General features: G+C 43.0%; 1 protein-coding gene across 3 annotated transcripts in view; it reads right to left on the reverse strand.

Moving 5' to 3' along the window:
- Window positions 1-1,142: 1,142 nt before the first annotated feature.
- The window catches only part of LIFR (LIF receptor subunit alpha), a 74,495-nt gene continuing 56,979 nt past the window's right edge, over window positions 1,143-18,658 (reverse strand). For all 3 annotated transcript variants that reach the window (XM_026506849.4, XM_026506848.4, XM_057312206.1), the window contains exons 14-20: window positions 17,346-17,525; window positions 16,141-16,242; window positions 15,397-15,564; window positions 11,535-11,696; window positions 10,329-10,422; window positions 8,670-8,748; window positions 1,143-8,290 (exon numbers count right to left, since the gene is read on the reverse strand). In XM_026506849.4, coding sequence (XP_026362634.2) covers window positions 7,667-8,290; window positions 8,670-8,748; window positions 10,329-10,422; window positions 11,535-11,696; window positions 15,397-15,564; window positions 16,141-16,242; window positions 17,346-17,525 — 1,409 coding nt within the window. In that variant the 3' untranslated portion in view covers window positions 1,143-7,666. The remainder of the gene's footprint in view (window positions 8,291-8,669; window positions 8,749-10,328; window positions 10,423-11,534; window positions 11,697-15,396; window positions 15,565-16,140; window positions 16,243-17,345; window positions 17,526-18,658) is intronic.

Here is an 18,658-nt window from a genome sequence, read left to right on the forward strand (position 1 = left end):
TCACTCCGGGATAAAATCCACTCCAACTTAATCCAAATCAGTTCAAGACCGGTCTTGTTAAATCAACTTCGCTGGTTCCCAGAGACTGAATAAATACTCGTAATTCCATTTTTCTGTTAGTCACTCCAGGGGAAGGGTAATGGATCAAATTTATAGGCCATTCAAACCTAATTCTTACACAGCTCTTTTGTAAAGAACTTGAGTTTGTAAACTAATATTTTAGTGACGCTGAATACCGTAAAGAACAAATTCATACAGCTCTCCTTTCCTTTCCCCTAATACTTCTACCATTCCTCTCCTTCTGACCTTTTCAAAGTTCCTGGGGTGGATGGTCTATACATTTTGGCTCCAGAATCCACCATCTGGGAAACAAATTATGCATGGACACCTCCCCAGAGGACAGATCATATGTATGTGCTTTTCTAGGCCTTAAATTTGAACATGTGCTTCACAACTAATTCCAGATTGGTCTACAGTTTCTTCAGGTTAAATTGTAGCCCATTCACATTTTAGTCCTGACTCTGGGTAAAGCACAGGCTCCACAGGACTGAAGACTTAATTTCTCCCCTTAAGAAATGCTACTTACGATCACTTCATACTTTAAAATTACTGAGGTTTTGCTGAATTAATGACTGTGTTTCCAAATTCAGGGACTTGAAATTAAACTGATTTTGTTATATTCCCAGAATCTCCAGAAATGTTTAGGTTGTCTTCAGAGGAAAAAAATTAAAAACCATACACTCACTCCTCCTGTTTGTGTTCCCTCTCTCGGTGGCTGTCTCTGTCAGATAGATAAAAATCTTAAAAAAAAAAAAAAACCCACAAAATAAAAAACATACCTTCAGGACCAGTACTCATTTTTTGTTTTATGATGTTGGATTCCCACTTTTTGATTATTTCTATGCTAACTTCTCTGGGACACGGAATATAGATTTAGTAGAACATATGGAAGATTCTGTCAATGGCATACCAATGTATAAAAGCATTAAAAATTTAGTTAGAGCCCTGTGTGATTGCTTCATAAACCACCATAATTCTTATGAGAATTAACAGAAGTATTAACAATAACAAAGCAGAGGCTACTTTTTCCTAAGCGCTTAAAACAGGAGAAAAAACAACAGTAATGCCCAAATCCATCAGTGTAAGTTGTAAGAAAATATATTTATTTTTCCATGACAATACTATGATAAAATTGTTAAATACATGCATTTTAAAAACAAACATAACATCTTTAGAGTTAACAGCCAAGCATACTAGTTTTATGTTTAAGGTGTCTTAGTAATAGGTTACTTATATTCTATGTTCTTAATATAACCATGTTCTCCAAAAGATATGGAAACTAAATTCTGAAATTATATGATGATATAAACTGTTCAAATTTTCCATTCTAACAGCAACATAATCTCCAAATTTTCACAAGGCAGGAAATACTTCAGTTGTCATCTCTGTTAAGTGGAGTTGTTCTATTCCACATTAAACTCGGAATTCTGGGAATCAGACTGAATCACACCAATATACTGCAATCTATACTTTGCTTCCTCTATGTGTGTATTTAAAGGTTTCCTTATATGACGATTAAGCATCATTTTAGGTACAGAACATCACAAATGATAATTCGGGTTAAAAAAAAAAGTCTGTAGTGGTAACTTTTCAAGAAACGAAAACGGGACCAGTTGTGGACGTGCAGTTTCTCCCTATCTTTCAGCTACATTGGCACACACCTGACCAAACAAAATTAGTAAACAGTTACTAGTATTTATAAAAAAAAACAAAACTGAAAATATTTAACATATAACAGCCCTTTTAAAAAGACACTCATTCTACAGACAACCTTATAAAAGACAAAAACTTCTGTCTGTTCACAGTATGTGTATTTTGTAAACAGTAATTCACTATAATGCAATTTTGAGAGTAAAAAAATGGCAATTTCCTAAACATGAAGACGACCTCTGGCTTGAGGCCAACTAGTGAGAGAGAAGAAACGGCAACACATTGCTTTGGGATAGTTGAGTATTTTTAAATGATTTTCAACCTTTGGACATGCTTGTAAGGTGGTACCATCTCAAATTTTGGATGTCTTTCTATCCAGGCCAATCTTTTTCAAGCAATTCTGAATTGAAATGTATTTAAGGAAAAGCCAGGCTCCTTTCTGAGAACATTATAGGAACGCACAAATGCCCAGGCGGCACAGAATACCCACCCTCCACAACGACGAACTGAGTAGGGGTTTCTTATTGTGTTTTGTCTTCAACTATTCATAACATAGTCACCTTTTCCCAAAACATTATGTCGGAAGGAAAAAATTAAATAGAAGGGTGTATCATAAATAACAGGAAAAAGTTTTGGAACCAAACTAGGGGCTGAATATTTGAAATTTTTTAATGAAAATCATTATTTAGTATTGTTTTCTATGATCAATTGCCAATAGACTAATGTTAAACCTAACAGCTAACTTGTCCATGTTTCAGTGAAAATTGTTATTACCACCTATAAATCTTTCTAATATAATGGAATGTTTAGGAGGAACAGTAAGTTCAGAAATTGAAAGTGACCCATTTTTAAAATGGAATAATTCTGAAGGGAAGTACATTTTAAATGTGTAAGGAAATTCAATACATTTAAATAAGCCATTCAACCAGGTATACCAAGTATTTTTGGCTTAAGGGCAGCGTAAGATCTATGTTGTTCGCTGTTTGGCTTTTTAAAGTTCTGAGTGGCTACTGCAAAGGAAATCTTAGAAAATATATGTAAATGTAACACAAATTAATTTCCTTATCAATGAAATACTCATTTCTCCCATCACATCTCTAAGTTTTTAGGGCGTTCAGTTATAACAATCAAAAAGTAATGTAAGTTATTACTGTTTTGTATTTGGTTAATATTCAATCAGTGATAGCTTACTTATTTGAGAGATTTTGAATTTATTGTTTCTATGGTTCTTCAGCTAGGCACTTGTAGATGAGAACATTCAGAAGGTTCCCCTCTTAAAACACTACTTTAAATTTTCATAAAAATGTTGCACAGAGTCTATCTTGCATAGGTAAATTCTGTCTACAACTTGGACACTTATAATCCAAAATATTAACATTCTTAATACAGGGAGAAACAAGCACTACTCATGGTTAAAAATAACAAACCTGTCATAACTCAGTATCATAATTCTAAGAATTTGAATATATTCTAGATAAAATCACATCCCGTGGAATTTGACCACACACAATAAAGCCTGACATATCAATTAACTGAATGCTGTTCTTAATCCTCCATACAGGCATTAAAAATAGCTCACTCGTATTATGACTGGCATGAATATGATCATGTAATAGTTAAGACAAAGCACAAACTGAAAATAAAAATCTCACCATTCTATCGAAAATAAGAGGTTTAAATATTAATAGCCCGGGTACATAATCAGACATAAACAGACCACCTTTACTCCAAGTGATTTCCAATGATATTCTAAGCTCATGTCTAAAGGAAGCATTTCCAGTAAGTTTAGAAAATCATTTTCTGTGAAAAATTTTCTTCTGGATATAAAAGGTAAGACGGGCAGGATACCATGGAATTTTGTTTCAGCGGGAAATACCAATTTAAAATAAATGCTCTGAAGAAGTAGTTTATCAAGAGAATGAAGGAGTCCTTCTATTAATAGTTAAGCTCACACACCAATGTCTTGTTGCTTTGCTGGAACAATGCTGGTTGGTACAAACGCATCCCAAGGTTTGTACCCATCAAACAAAGACGCTACAGAACCTCGCAATGAGGCAGGGAGAGGAGATCTAGCGAGGCTTTCGCCCGAGTCTGTCCCAAGTTTTCGCTCAAACTGGAGCTACCCTGAGTAGATCTGAATCTTTCAGCCAATAGTCTTGGGTCTACACAGGCTAGATGCTGGTACAAACCACCCTTCGTGAAAACCATTTAATGTACACATTCTGGAATGGGACTCAGTCAATAAACAATCACTCGTTGAATTTCCACCATGTACCTAGTTGTTTAGTTGTTTTGAAATTAGCTAATGATCTCACAATGGACTTCTGGGATGCCTTTCCAGATAAGACTTTCCAGATAGACTTTCCAGATAAGAAAAAAGGGCATTTTATAAAAGGTATGCAAATTTTAAATGGTTCAAAACAGAAAACAGTAAAAATTGCTCTAGAGTAAATACAAAAAAAAAAAAAAGTCTTATCAGATTATGTGCCTGAGCAGTCAAAAAATTTGAGATAACATTTTCTGCATTTTGCTATGTTAGGGAGTACTTTAATTTCAAAATGCCATAAAACTGATTTCAAATTCCTCTTGGAAGAAAACATTCCCTAGTCTCCTTCACTAACCTACATCTAATTATTCAAATGCAGAAAGGACTGTCATGTTTTTACATGGACTGTATGAGGACAAATTACAGGACTAATGATTTCCAACAAGAATACAAGTTGCCTGGAGCTTTAACAGTGAGACTTTTACCACAGTTTCTCAGCGCAATAGTACTCGATGTTCTAGATCCAGTCCTTCAGATCCATGAGCTGCGAAAGTAATGCTGGTATGGAAAACGAGGCTGATCCTTTTGCCCTTAACCCTTCCCGTGAATGGCTGCTTCAGAGTCTAAGCTGTAGGAACACAGCATCTCTATCACCTAAGCACATGAACACACAACCATCCGGATACCCAGGGCCACAATCTCCAATCCAGGCTTCTACAGTTCCACACGCTGATGATTTCAACTGGATATGGGTACTGATCCATGCAGTACATAACGTACGAGCTCTATCTAGTGTCGAAATTCTAGCTAAGTCTTCTAAGAATATGTTTATACTACATACTGTTTATCTAGGAGGGCCACTCACAAGAGAAATGCAGTCATGATGACCACCAGAATCGCCATTCCTCACAAGGGAAGCTTGACCTGAAACTGGTTTGTAAGTGAACTGGCTTGTACGGGATAGGAAAATGTGTCCTAATACGGACGACTATTAAGCAGACATAGTGGGGCATAACTGAGTTCAGATTCTTAAGAGTTTTCTAACCAATGACTAGGCCTTAGTTGAGGAAAGAGGGATCTCCCAATTATTTTGCCTGTCAGGAAGGGCTGAAGGGAACACATCTAGCCCCCCCTTCCGACTAGCCTTTAGTTTCCCCTCCCCCAGGGAGAGGAGCTAAAACGGCTGGACAGAGCGGGACCAACGGCAAGACTGCTTTTCACACTCGAGCACGGTCCCGGCATTGACAAGCAGTGCACATCTCCCAGGGTCTCCAGTGCCACAAGCAACCGGATATGTGACAAAGGGCAGTGTCTTCTCTCCGTGTTAGGCTGCCGCACATGCCCAGGTAGGGCGGCGGGGGCGGGGCGGTAATGACTAAAGGCATACATCATTAGTTCCGTTTCACTCCTGCTTTGGCTCAGCCCTAAACCACATACTTCGGGACACATGGCAGGTTATAAAGAGCTTGCCCAGTTAACAGTTGCTCCGCTTCCCATCCACCCCGCGATCACTGTGCACGGAACTCCAGCGCCAGGGGAGAGGTGGGCTGCACTCTGACCCTTCCTCGTGCAGGCAAAGCACCGGAGTCTTGGCGAGGGTGAAAGGACTCAAGAGCCCAGTGACATTCACTGTGAGCCAAGTAGATGAGTCATTATATAGGTTAGAAAGGGCACCGATCCAGATGGCCACAGCTGCAATGCACATATACTGATGGCAGAGATCCAGCAGTCGCTTCTGGCCTTTTCCCTGTTCTCAGTTTAGTGTAGCTCAGACCAATCAACTTTCACCCTAGCCAACACTTATCCTAAAGAGATGAAGTACAGGATCCACTGGTTTTAATGGGGAACGAGGCAGGAGCTGGGGACAGGAGGGGGATGGAAAGGACAAGCTTCGGCAGGGAATGCGGGCAGCCCCAGGTCTGAGTGTCCAGGGTGCAAGCTGAGGAGAGGAGCTCAAGAGGATAAATGAGAGCAGCAAACGGTCAGGGACGGCTCTGGCTGGAGACATCTTTCATGGCTGAAAATCTCTAGGAGCTATTACATGGTTTTAACATACACTAAATGCATACGTCGTTAGCTCTGTTTCATTCCATGTGTCCATATTTCATGAAGTTGAATTCTAGCAATTAAAATCAGGATTCACAGAGTACCCAAATGGATTTTGCCCCTTGTCACCCTGTGGCTTTTTTCCATGACATGGTTTTTACAAAGAAACATGAGGACCTAGAAAAAAAAATCCATTATAATCACAGAACCTCAGATGATTAAAAAAAGAAAAAACAAAACAAAACAAAACCAGGCACATCTCGATGTATTCGGATATTTCAATTTTTCTGGTACTTTGCCTTAACTATCAAAAGACAAAATATATAGATGACCTGGGGGTAGGGGAAATGTAAGATACGCTTTTTAGTTTTTCACTCCGCTTTTCCAAAAACCACATTCATTCTAGACATCACGTAGGCCGGGCAGACGAGGCTGTGAAGACACCCACGGAGTCTCACGGACTTTGTGCGGAACAGCCCTTGAGGAACTGTTCCCGTAGGAAACATTGTCTTTTTAGTTTTAGATTTAAAAATTTGAGGACTGGATCAAATAGTCTAGACTGACGATCATCTCACAAGGAGAAGCTGCCAAAATGCCTGATCAGGAGGAACCTTCGCTATGAGGTGTCAAAGATCACCACTGCCCAGGGGACCGGGGCTCCGCGACATGGCGCTCTCGGGGGGCCCTGCAGCCACTCAGAACTGCACACAGAGCGAATGCAGTGAGTTCAGATAGTCAATCACTGCACTTCTAGGTTTATCGGTAATATTGGATTTGCTCCTGTCTTTATAAAACTGACACTGTGTCACAAAAAAAAAAACAGATTTAAAAAAAAAAAAACCCAAAACTCAGATCTCCAGTCTTAAACAAATTTCGGTTTTAAATATCAGGGTAACCAACGGCAATAAGGGAAGTTTGCACGCAAGCTACAGAGTAAGGGAAAGGTTTGCAAAACCTCCTAAAGCCAGACATGATCCTAATTTGGGCTGGTCAGTGTCACGCTCATTTTCAAAGTTTGTACCCCTGAGAAAACTGTTTGATAACCATTATACAGTAGGCACAGAAATCAGCATACTTTATCAAACAAAACACTAAATAGCTGTCACTACATCAGAAATTATATTAATTTTTTGTAAGTGCTGTGGATAGAGGAGACTAATGTTGAAAGTTTTGAAATCTGTGCTTGGTTTTCATCTCGAATGGAGCAAGTGTCAGGCAAACAAACATCATGTTAGTTCGACATTTTTCTCCCGCGCCTGTAAGTTGGCTTGCAATTCCATAAAGTATCCGTACAAGAAAACCATTAGCAGAACAGAACACGTGCCTGGGGATTCGTTTTGCATGGACGGACCGGACAGTATTGGCCATGAAGTGCTTCCCGAAGGTAGAGCACGAGAGAATTCTTTGGCTCCAATCACAGATCGCTTCCAAACTTGAGTTGCATGGACTGAATTTCTGAGTTCTCTGCTTGGGCTGTGAGACTACATTAAAAGCACATGAACACTTGGGAGTGTGACTTGCGCGCAGTGAGGTCCCCCTCGCTAACAATACTTCACAGGATCCCTCCAAGATGCCCAGTGCTGGCCCGGGAACGCCAGGACGGAGAGCTTACTGAGATGGCAGACTGAAGTGACACGGTGACTGTTAGTCGTTGGGTTTGTTCTGAAAGAAGTTTGTAAAGGACCACCCGCCCCCATTCGATTTCGGAGAGTCTTCATCTTTAGGAGGAATCAAAAATTGTCGGGAGTTAATGGAGCAGGGGCTTCCGAAAGAGACAATTTCACTGTTGCTGTCTGTGGATCGGGGAGAGTCTGGAGATACTAAGTTCCAAGTAGTTACATCTGCCTGAGGTCTGTAGCCTGCACTTTTATCGAAGTCGTCCTCTGCGGCGAGGTCTTCCACGGCAGCAGGGACGGGCAGGTGCATTTGTGGCTTATAGCCGGCGCCCCCCACAGGGTCGTTTTCTTGTTCCTCCTCTGGTTTCGCCTGAGGCTGGTACATAGACTGGATATCAATGTAAACGACCTGAGAGGTCCCTCCGGCCTCATCCGCGCCCGGGTTCGGCGTTTCCTCCTCAATGACAGGGGGGCAGTAGGACACGACCACGTGGTTCTCGGGTTCTGCATCAGAGCTTTCTTCTGGGCGCTCGGCTACGGGAGAGATTATTTCTGTGTCTTCTATTTTCGGAAGTGCTGAGCGAGTTTCCAGAACCTCAACATTATTTGGGGTACAAGGATTCATTTCCAATGTCTTGAGAGCACTGTTCCCCTAGAAACAAATTATAAAGCAATCATTAAGAAGAGCGCTAACAGCTGCCACAATGCCCTTCCCACAAAAAGCGGCATTATCTGACGTAGTTTTCGCACAGCTACTTATTAAAATGTGCCTCTGCTGTTCTGTAGTGCGCAGTAGAACACAGTTACTTTGTCACATATCGATACGTCCCCGGCTATCAACAGCAGTGGAAAAGAGAGCATAGTAAAAACACGCTAAGGTTCATCAGTGCAGCAGTTCAGCACATGTTAAAGATGCTCTTTGCTCAGTACATTCCCGCTGGATGATATTCGCATGTTAAAAACTTCTCACAAAAGACTAAAAAAAAAGGAAGCCAGTACTAAAAGATAAACATAAGAAAGGAAGGGATTACCTCACAGACACTCTTTTGAAACTGTAGAGCTTTACAGTTTTCTGGATTTGGAATATCAGGGTAGAAGGTTTCTTTAATCCTTTAAATAAAGATGATTAAGTACATTTAATATATATGATTACCAATCAGACAACAAACAAGTTAGCAAATCACTGGGCTTATTCTGACACTTCACAGGATGCCTCGGTGAACGTCTGAGACAACAATGCCAGATCATTTCTCGTGTGACCATTCACTAAGCTCCTGTACAACCCACTCAGAGGCTCCTATCTGGAAACTACAGCAGTACTTCTATTTCTAGAACAGCTTATGAATCCTATGAAAATGGAAAGCAAAGGATTCAAATGGTGACTGTGCTCTCAGGTCAGAAGTACCACAGAGGCACTGCTCGTCTAACTGAATGTCCACAGTGCGGACGGGACCACGCAGGTCCGGCACTTCGGGAGCGTATTTGCATTATCTCCACGGCTCCTAACGGGGTCTGGACTCTGAGGGGAAAACCAGAGCTCATTTTTCATGAGCAAAACTGAAATGCAAACAAAAAGGAGATTTGCTCAGTGCCATGTCATATGTACAGCTGTTAAAAAGTTTAGTATTTGAAATTCCTGCAGAAAAAAAAAAAACTTTGTTAATCTAAGTCTGAAATGCCCTAGCATTTTTTTTAACCTTTTGTATTAAAATCATTTTTAAAATGTGATTTTTGGTAATGAGAATATGGTCACCAAAACAGGGTATTCTACAGTTCTAAACTATTATTACGTTAACTCATAAGCCAGGATTACTAGAATACATTCTCCTCTTTGGTGTAAAGGAGGGCATTTTTAATGCCAGTGAGGGCCATCTATGCGTGAACGCTGCCGTCTGCCCCAAGCCCGGCCCAGGACAGCTTCTGGCAGCTGACCGTGAGGTATTCTCTCCCACTGAGTCCCGGCTCACCACCTCCCCTCAGGACCTCACCTGACCTCCTGCCTCTCTAGCTTCACTCAGACACACAGTTCTTCTCACTGTCTCTTGATGACCAAGCTCTTTCCAATTCCTGGGCCCTCACAGGAGCTATTCTCTCTCCCTGGAACACTCTTTCTCCTCTCCTCACCTGGTGGGACTCTGCTCAAACGGAGCTCCCACAGGGAAGACGTGGTCAACCACCTCAGTGACACGGTTCCCCTGTTACTCCCCTCATGGTGCCCAGTGACCTTCCGGGTACACACACTTTGTAAGCACGTATTTACTGATGACTACGGGTTTAATGTCCACCTTTCCCCACTATGCTCTACGTCTACAAGGATCACTCTTCACGCGGGAGGAGGCATTCATATTTGCTAAATAAATGAATAAATGACAATATTTTCTAAATAGGTCATCAGGACAAGTGTGATCCTCATCATTAATCTGGCATATAGCTATTGCCCTATTTATACCTGTAAGTATTTTTAGTACATCTATTATTTTAAATCATTAATACAGCAGGAAAAAATTTACCTTTTACTTCATTACTTTAAAAACCTTTCAATAATTCTTAATATTAAGACCAATATTAATTCAGACTAAGCCAACATTTTTTGTCAACTAGTTCCAACCAAGTACTTATTTCTTCACTCATGAACTGAACAGTCATGCTCTTCAGAACACAACAGGAAGAGGAAACGCGGGTACCATTACCATTCTCGTTTCCGATAGCAAAGGATACTCGTTACCACTCCCACAATGACAGCCACCGCCACTGGGATGAGAATGGCAATAATTAATCCCACAGCTGCAAAAAGAGAATATTGGATATATTCAAATCACTATTTTAAGCAGCACGTACAGAATAAATCCATATTAGAAGATGCTTAAGTTGACAGATTAAAGAAAAAAAAATCCTAACTGCTCCAGGGACACTGAAAAACTATTAAAATATGACCTTCAAGCATTTTAATAATTTTTACACTAATACTTAAATTCTTTAGAACCGGGCTGAGCGCTACTGACAGGTGAGACCGGGTTCTTCTTCCTTGTGTGCGGGGCTACCCTGCGCACTGCAGGAAGTTGGCAGCATCCCTGGGCTTCTACCCACCCAGTAGCGCCCCACAGTTCTGAGATCCAAAACTGTCACCAGCCATTGCCAAGCATCCCCTAGGAGGCAGAACCTCCCCCAGCCGAGAACCATCTCCTCGTGGTGCTTTTTTTAAGAGTGTGTGTGAAGTCCAACTTGGGGCTAGACAATATGCCACGATCCAACTCAAGCTCTTCACTGCGGACAGTCAAGCCCATCTTCCCGACTCTCCATCTCAAATTTGTGAATGCCGGGGTTTACAGTTTTTTAAAGGATATTTCTTTCACTCCTCCCTGGATATGTTAAAAATCACATTTAGAATAGGGCAAAAAAACGTTCAAGTGGGGAGCACCTGGGTGGCTCAGTCGGATGAGGGTCCGACTCTTGATTTCGGCTCAGGTCATGATCTCGGGGTTGTGAGATCGAGCCCCACATCGGGCTCCCAGCTCAGTGGGGAGTCTGCTTGAGATTCTTTCTTTCCCTCTCCCTCTGCCCCTCCGCCTGCACACCTGCTCTCTCAAATAAATAAAATCTTTAAAAAAAAAAAGTTAAAGTGGGTCAGCTTTATATAGATTCAACATGAACACAGAACTCTGGACTTAAGATGTATCCTTCATGCATAAATTTCTTAAGTACTCTTAGGAAATAGCTTCAAATAACTGACGGGAATAAATATGAAGTCATCCCGTGGCCTTTTCACACTGCTGGCCACCCGCTATAAACATGCAACACATGAAACTTTAAAAAAGGGGATTCCTACATAAACAAAACTTGCTAAAACCTTATGCATTTAAGTACAGAAAGAACCCCAACGGCAGTAACGGACTTACAATTTTCCTTCGTCACCACAAACATGCTCTTCTCCGGGCCCATGCCGCCATCTGTATAGGCTCGCAAGACCAGGTGGTAACTTGTTTTACCCTGAAGAGCAGCAATTCTCAGTGTCTTCTGGGACAGGTCAGTAATATTCTTAACCTTTATGTCAGACCGACCTATTTTTCAAGGGAAGATTACTATTACCGATCTCTACACCATTTTTTAAAGACCTAGTTATTCACCCCTGTTCCACTCACATCCCTCTCAAGTGAGAGGTTGCTGGCCACCCTCAAGGCCAGGGCCTCTGGAGTCAGCCAGACCCATGTTCAAGTCCCATCTCTGCCAGTTAGTAGCCACGTGGTCTGGCCGTAATATTGAAATTACTCTGAACTTGAGTTTCTCTAAGCGTGAAACAGACGATCATGTTTACCTCCCCAGGCTGTGTGACGTTTTCATACATTCTCTAGAATAATCCTGGCATGTGGCAGATAATCAGTAAAAGTCCCTTCTCTTCCCCAGGGCATGTGGGCGCAGCACCCCCCGCTGGGGCAGGGTCGCCGTAACTAGGGCCCATCCTGCCTGAGCGGAGTGAGACCCGAGGGAGAAGAGCGCACCTCGCTACGTGCTCGCTCCGAGCAGCTGGGCAAGAGAGGCAGCGCGCCGGAGTTCTCGAATGAGCCGCTAGCCAGGAAGCCTTTGAATCATTTCGAAAGAAGTACGAAGAATTGTTTAAACTATTGTTTTAAAGTCTTAATCAAAATAATGGAAGACGGTAGTTGGAGAAACTGAACAGTACCAAGCGGCCAACACAGAGCAGTAGCTCCCTGCTCGCACCTGCCCTGCCAACCACGTGGTCTGTTCTCGGGGTATTTACTTCCGTTTTCTGAAAGAAACTCACACTGGCAGTGCCAGGGTTTAAACCTTTCAGACGTTATGTATGCATGGCCTACGGAGAAGGGGAAGCTTTGGTTCTCGGCACCCCCTCTCCCTCCCATCCCACATCACTCACACAGACACACCGCAGCGTTTGGGAAATTCAGTGTCGATGTTACCGTGATCATGTAAGTATGGATCCCTGCTCATGCTTCCCTTCTTATTTTTCTGCTGTTTTAATGACGTTTTTCCCTCATTTCCTTGATGTACCAATTCCTAATTCCTCCCACATCCTCCTGTGAATATTCAATGCCATTTTCCACACGGCCCGACGCAACAACATCCCAGTGCCCTGACTGGCCGCCCATCCGCAGCCCACGTCCCCTCAGGGCTCCCTCCCCAGGTATCCGCTCTAGACAGAGGCCTTCCCAGCTCCCGCCCTCCTGGACCGCCCTGTCCCACCTGCTTCCTCAGGCTGACCCACCATTCTAGAACCACCGCCTGCGAAGGGGACTCAGGGAAGGAAGTATCTGCAGCTCTAGAGTCTGAAAATGCCTTCATTCTGCTCTCACAATGGCTGCCACTGACCTAGCACAGACTTTTAGGTTGAAAAGGATTTTCGCTCAGTGTCTTGGAGACACAGCTGTGCTATCTTCCAGCATCTGCTGTGCTGAGAAGTCCAAGGCCCCTTTCATTCCTGCGGCCGTGCACCTGAGCGACTTTTCTGTTTCTGGGACTTATTCTTTATGTATCAGGTGCTCGGGAAATTCATGACAACCTACCTTGTTGTAGATTTTTTTTCTATTTATCTTACTGCATACTAAATGGGTGCTTTTACTGTGTATCTTTTTCTGGGAAGTATTCCTACACTCTTTCTTTGGTAATTCCCTTCCATTCCCCCCACCCCTCAACAGAACTCCCGTGAAGCATGACAGCACAGGTCTCCCTGTACTCCAACTTCCTCATCTTTTTACTTCAAGTTTTCTCCTCTGCATTTGTCTATTTTGGGGAAGAATTTCTGTATCTCCCATTTAATTTCCCTATCTTCTATTTAATTCTTTAAAATTTTCTTTGATAACATTTTTAATTTTGATGAGTTCTTACCTATCTTCTGACCTTTTTTTAATAACATCAGGTCCTTTCAATAAATAGAGTGTATCTCAACTATGCGAGGATAGTTTTGTTTCCTGTTTTAAATTTGTTTCCCTACACTGAATCTGTTCTCTGTAATTTCTTCTGGTTTCTGTTCCCCCTTTCTCAACCATCTGGTTATCCCTGGCTGCTAGTCACAGTTAAGAGTGAGCCACTGGAAGGTCACTGGGAATGGGTGGAGCTTAGTGGTTGGTGGCCTTCTCTTACCACTGGTGGGGCAATGACCATGTCAATTTCTGGCCTTTCACTGGGATAGCCCCCCAATATCAGCACCTTTTGTGTCTTTCCTCAGGAACCATTTCCTTTTTCCAAAGAAAGATCCTCTAATCTCGTCTAGGGAAATAGTCCTAGGTGAAGATGTCCTTTTAGTTTCCTATTAGAGGAAGGCGGAGCAGGGAAGGTCACACTGTTCACTAGGTGTCCCCCTCTTTGGAGGCCCTCTGGTTCAGTTTCTCCAAAGAATAAACCCCTTGTCTTCAGGCAGGAGAGTGGGCATTCATATTAGCTGCATGAAGTCAGTGTAGGACTTGGGGGTTCTCACTGCTCCTCACAGACTTCCAGTGAGCCCTCACTGTTCAGCCCATACCCATCCTAACCACCTGCCTCCAATCCTGGCCCAGAGGCTGAGTCAATTATTTCCCGCTGAAGCCTGAATGTCCACCTGAATTCACCATCCTCCATCCTCCAGGTCATCTGTCCCACTCCCATCAGCCCCAAAAATGTCCAAATTTGGTATTCTGTTGCCTGTCTGGTTCTCTTTGTTTTTGTGGCTTTATGCTTTTTTTTTTCTTCTTTAACTTTAGAGACCAATCCACCATGTCTAAATGGAAAGGTCTAGATGCTTGAATTTTAACGTACAAGTGTAAAATTTCTGAACGTTTGATAAAAATTTCACTAGACTCTGGATATTTGTAGAACTTTATATGTAGGGTTTTTCTCATTCACAGGCCACTGCGAAGGTTCAGGAAACGCAGACCTTAGTAGTGTAGGGGAGACGCACATCTAATGCGGCTGCCCTGGGAAGCGCCTGAGCTAATGCCCGGCCGGCATCTCCATGGGCACTGCTGTTCTCCACTTGTTGGACAGGCATTAAATAACTAAAATGGCTTTTTTCTGAGGAGAGGTCATTAAGGGAAATGAGAGCTCTCAAACTGAAAAGATGATATGCTTGTGTTATGTGGCTATGAATAGGGAACATCTGACTCCCAACAGAAATATAGTTTAGGGAGAAGCCAGAAGTCTGCATAAACATTTCTGTATATTTGAAAATTCTCAATGGTCTTTGGACATACGCTCACCGAACGGCACGGACTGACTGTACTTTTATTTATTTATTTTTCTTTTTTTTTTTTTGACTGTACTTTTAAAGATCTAATGGATGCACACGTCCCTGGTCAAGTCTGTTAAGCTCGCCAGCTCACCAAGGCCACGGCGAACAGTGTGGACGGCTCTTTGTCAGGGAACAGCAGAGACTCCGGAGCCCTTCTTTGGGTTCCTGAGCTTTTCTCCTCCATTATTAGAATTACAGAAAGACCTTTTTTTTAATAACCTTTGTAAGATGCTATGTTATGCATCATACAAGATTGCTAACAGATGGTCTCTGTCCTACGGGGCTTATATCATCAAAGTCTAAAGAATAAATGAAAGATGGTACATGTCGTTTATCACATACTAAAATCCTAAAATTCTCATATTCATACATTTTCATTTACCTATTTCTCGGTTTTGGAAACCAGTATTACATTACTCAACAGCACTTCTTTTTCATTTTTGTTTTTAATTTTTATTTATTTTTGTGTGGTTAATGAGAATGTCTAGGAAATACTATTCTCACTGCAGTAAGTGACTTACCAGATTCCAAACCCCTTATTTTAGATGTGTCTCTCTCTCCTTTTTCAAAGTAAAATAAATATCCTCTTAAAAAGCCTCTGAGCTCCTCCACAGGAATATCTTCCCATTTCACTAATATCGAATCTGCAGATGTATCCTCCACAGTAAAATTTGGCGCAACGATCGGAGCTGTGAAAGCAAAACGTCCACAGCTGAAGGCGAGTTCACGGATACAGAGTAAGACATCAACACCGAATGGGAGTTCTAGCCTCAAAAATCACTGAATCTGGAATTAGAACTTTACTCTCTATTTGGTCACACGGTGAGAGATACCATCACAGGCGCTGCTCCTGTGAAGCTTGCACGCTAATGACTAGAGACACCGGGGCGTCTCACAACATCGCACCGGGGAAGCCCGGCCGCAGCCTCGGCAGGCGGCCCCCCACATGGAACTGTGCTCCCCCCGGGACACGGTCTTGAAGTTCATGGTTTTACTAAACATATTTAAGTGCAAATTAAGTCTTTCTGACAAAGTGAAGACTTCCTTTTCTCAGTGACAACAGCAAAACTGTCAAATATAAACATCAAAGAAATGAAGATTAAGTAATCACAAGTAATTTTAAATTTATCATACAAATTACTTTTCCTTCCTTGAACTGAACATCTCAATTCAGTCTATTTTTAGAATTCAATCTTGCAACTGCTATTGATTTCTAAATTCTCATGGTACCTTGGACTCTAAGAAAACCGACCCATTTAACTTACCCAGTTCTTCTATATATCCAATTATAGAACGTAATAACTGATATCCTTGATTTCTGCAGCCATACAGAAAAAAACTGTATCTTACACCCGGTCGAAACTGATCTACGGGATGAAACAATGAACTTTCGTAAGTACGCATTACTATGAACGTCTATTTTAGAAATACCAAACTGATAACCACTTATTCTGACATTTCCAAAGCTCATTTTAAACCTGGAGCAAGCTAGTGGGTGGGACTCGTCTTCACCGCTTGGTGCTGAGACGAGTAAGCGAGGAGCACTGGCTCCTGGGAGAGAAGTAGCAGCAGCTGCTCGTTCTCCTGAGCTTCACCTCAACGTGAGGAGAACCAGGACAGAGGAACGACCTCGAGGAGCATCACTACCGAGGCCGCAGGTTCCAGAATTCCCAAGGGCAGAGGCACGAAACACTATCAGCTACCCAGAGGGAACAACGATGGTGGAAAGAGGGCTGGAATATCCAGGACCAGGCCGGCGTAGCCTGCAGGTTACTACAAACTCCTCACGGCTGAACTTCAGGCTGCTCCTATCAAAAGCAGCTCCTTAGAAGACTCCTGGCTTGTCAACAGTCAGGCACTGGGAACTGTCACTCCCCGCCCCCACCCTGCCCCCTGCCACACGGGTGCCCCTTGGCCTACATCACTGGTGACGGGAGCAAGGCCTTTGTTCTCGGAACTGCCCAGTAACCTACGCTTAGGCAACAATGGCAAAGGACGAAGGGTGAGACAACAGTGCTTAGGGCTTCGTGGTCTTTTTTTTTTTTTTTAAGATTTTATTTATTTATCTGACAGAGAGACAGAGAGAGCATAAGCAGGGGGAGCGGCAGAGGGAGAGGGAGAAGCAGGTTCCCCGCTGAGCAGGGAGCCTGATGTGGGGCTCGATCCCAGAACCCTGGGATCAGGACCGGAGCTGAAGGCAGACGCTGAACTGACTGAGCCACCCAGGTGCCCCTTCGTGGTCTTCTTTCTTCAGGAGCATTCCTCCATGTTGTTGCAATTACTACAGCAGAAGACAGAACCCTTTCACATGCACACTGCTACAAAGCACTTTCCAGAAAGGTCAAACCACTTCACACCCACCCCAGTGGTAAGGGGGAAATGATCACTCATTATACCCGGTCACACTGTGTACTGCTCTTTTAAAAATATTTTTTAACAACTTGCACTGAGAGGCATGAGTTCATCTTACCAGATTCTATTACAGTTTCAGTGCTGTTTGAAGGGACTTTTTTCCAGTCCATAAGGCAGGGTTCAGACCGAGATGAGTTACACCATTTAATAACATAGTCACAGGTCATATTGGGATCGTAATTCCAAGTGAGGAGAATTCCATTTCCCATTCCGACAGCCTCCTCTACTTTGAGATCATCTTCAACAAGGAAAAAAGTACATGTTACTTGTATTAAAAACAGTAATAAAAGGTAAATCTCATGAAAATGGGCAGAAGTTAAATTGCTTCACTGGACAGAAATTTTAAGAGTGCTCAAACTAGATAAACCTCCAGCAAAGTTTAGAAGTGTTGCTCTTTACAAAAGTGTTACTTTTGTTATAAAAAGGTAATTACCTGTATATACAGATAAACTCAGAAGCTGGAAAAAGTAATGAAAGGGCACCTAGGACAGGTGGGGACGCAGCAGCAGGTCGGGGTGTGAAGGTCAGGGCCAGGGGGCACAGGGTGGAGGGCACACGGGCACTGGAGGGGGGTAGCAGAGCAGGGGGCAGGCAGGTGAAGAGCACGAGTGGACAGTCCCAATCTTGCCTCTCCTCGCCCACGACAGATGTGAGCTCCATGAGAGCAGACAGGGACCTATGCCTGTAACCCCAGCCCCAGGGCCAGACCTACAGAGTAGGAGCATGATAACGTGTGGTGAACAAGGAGATGGACCAGCCCTCTCTTCCTCTCAAGCCTATGGGTGGGCAGAAGGGGCTTCTGGAGACAGGCAGAGGAATGGACAAATTGGTTGACACAGAGAGGGACCAAAAGCTGTGGGATGGAAAGGCCAGTGCGCGCACAGGGAGGGCAAAGCCTACACAGGATAGAGGGGTGAGGTGCAGAGGTTGGCGGGAAGGGGGCTGTGCCGAGCTTCTGTTTCCTGCCAGATCTCGGCCTAGGGATGACGGGGGCCCAGGGCTGGGGGTGAGGACTGGGTAGGTTAGGCCCAAAGGGAGAGGGAATGGCCCACAGTAACAGGAGAAAAGTTATTTCCATAACCGAATTCTATACAAGGGTTTAGTAAAAAGCCACAGAAAGGTTTTTTGAAAAAAAAAATTATATTCATAAAGCAATTACTACCTAACACAAGACAATAATTTGGCTTAGAACTCAGGAGACCTTGGACGTAAGAGTGTTTGGGCTCAATGTAATTAAAACCCCACAGCATGAACCCGCTCTGAGGCCGCAGGGCCTCCCTCTCAGGAAATCCTCAAGGAACAATGCTTTCTTCTGAGGCTTCCGTAACTCTCTAGGAGCTGATGCTAGACCATTGTTAGTTCTGTAAATTA

This window comes from Ursus arctos, unplaced genomic scaffold (genome assembly GCF_023065955.2).
Source record: "Ursus arctos isolate Adak ecotype North America unplaced genomic scaffold, UrsArc2.0 scaffold_15, whole genome shotgun sequence".
Classification (NCBI taxonomy): Eukaryota; Metazoa; Chordata; class Mammalia; order Carnivora; family Ursidae; genus Ursus; species Ursus arctos.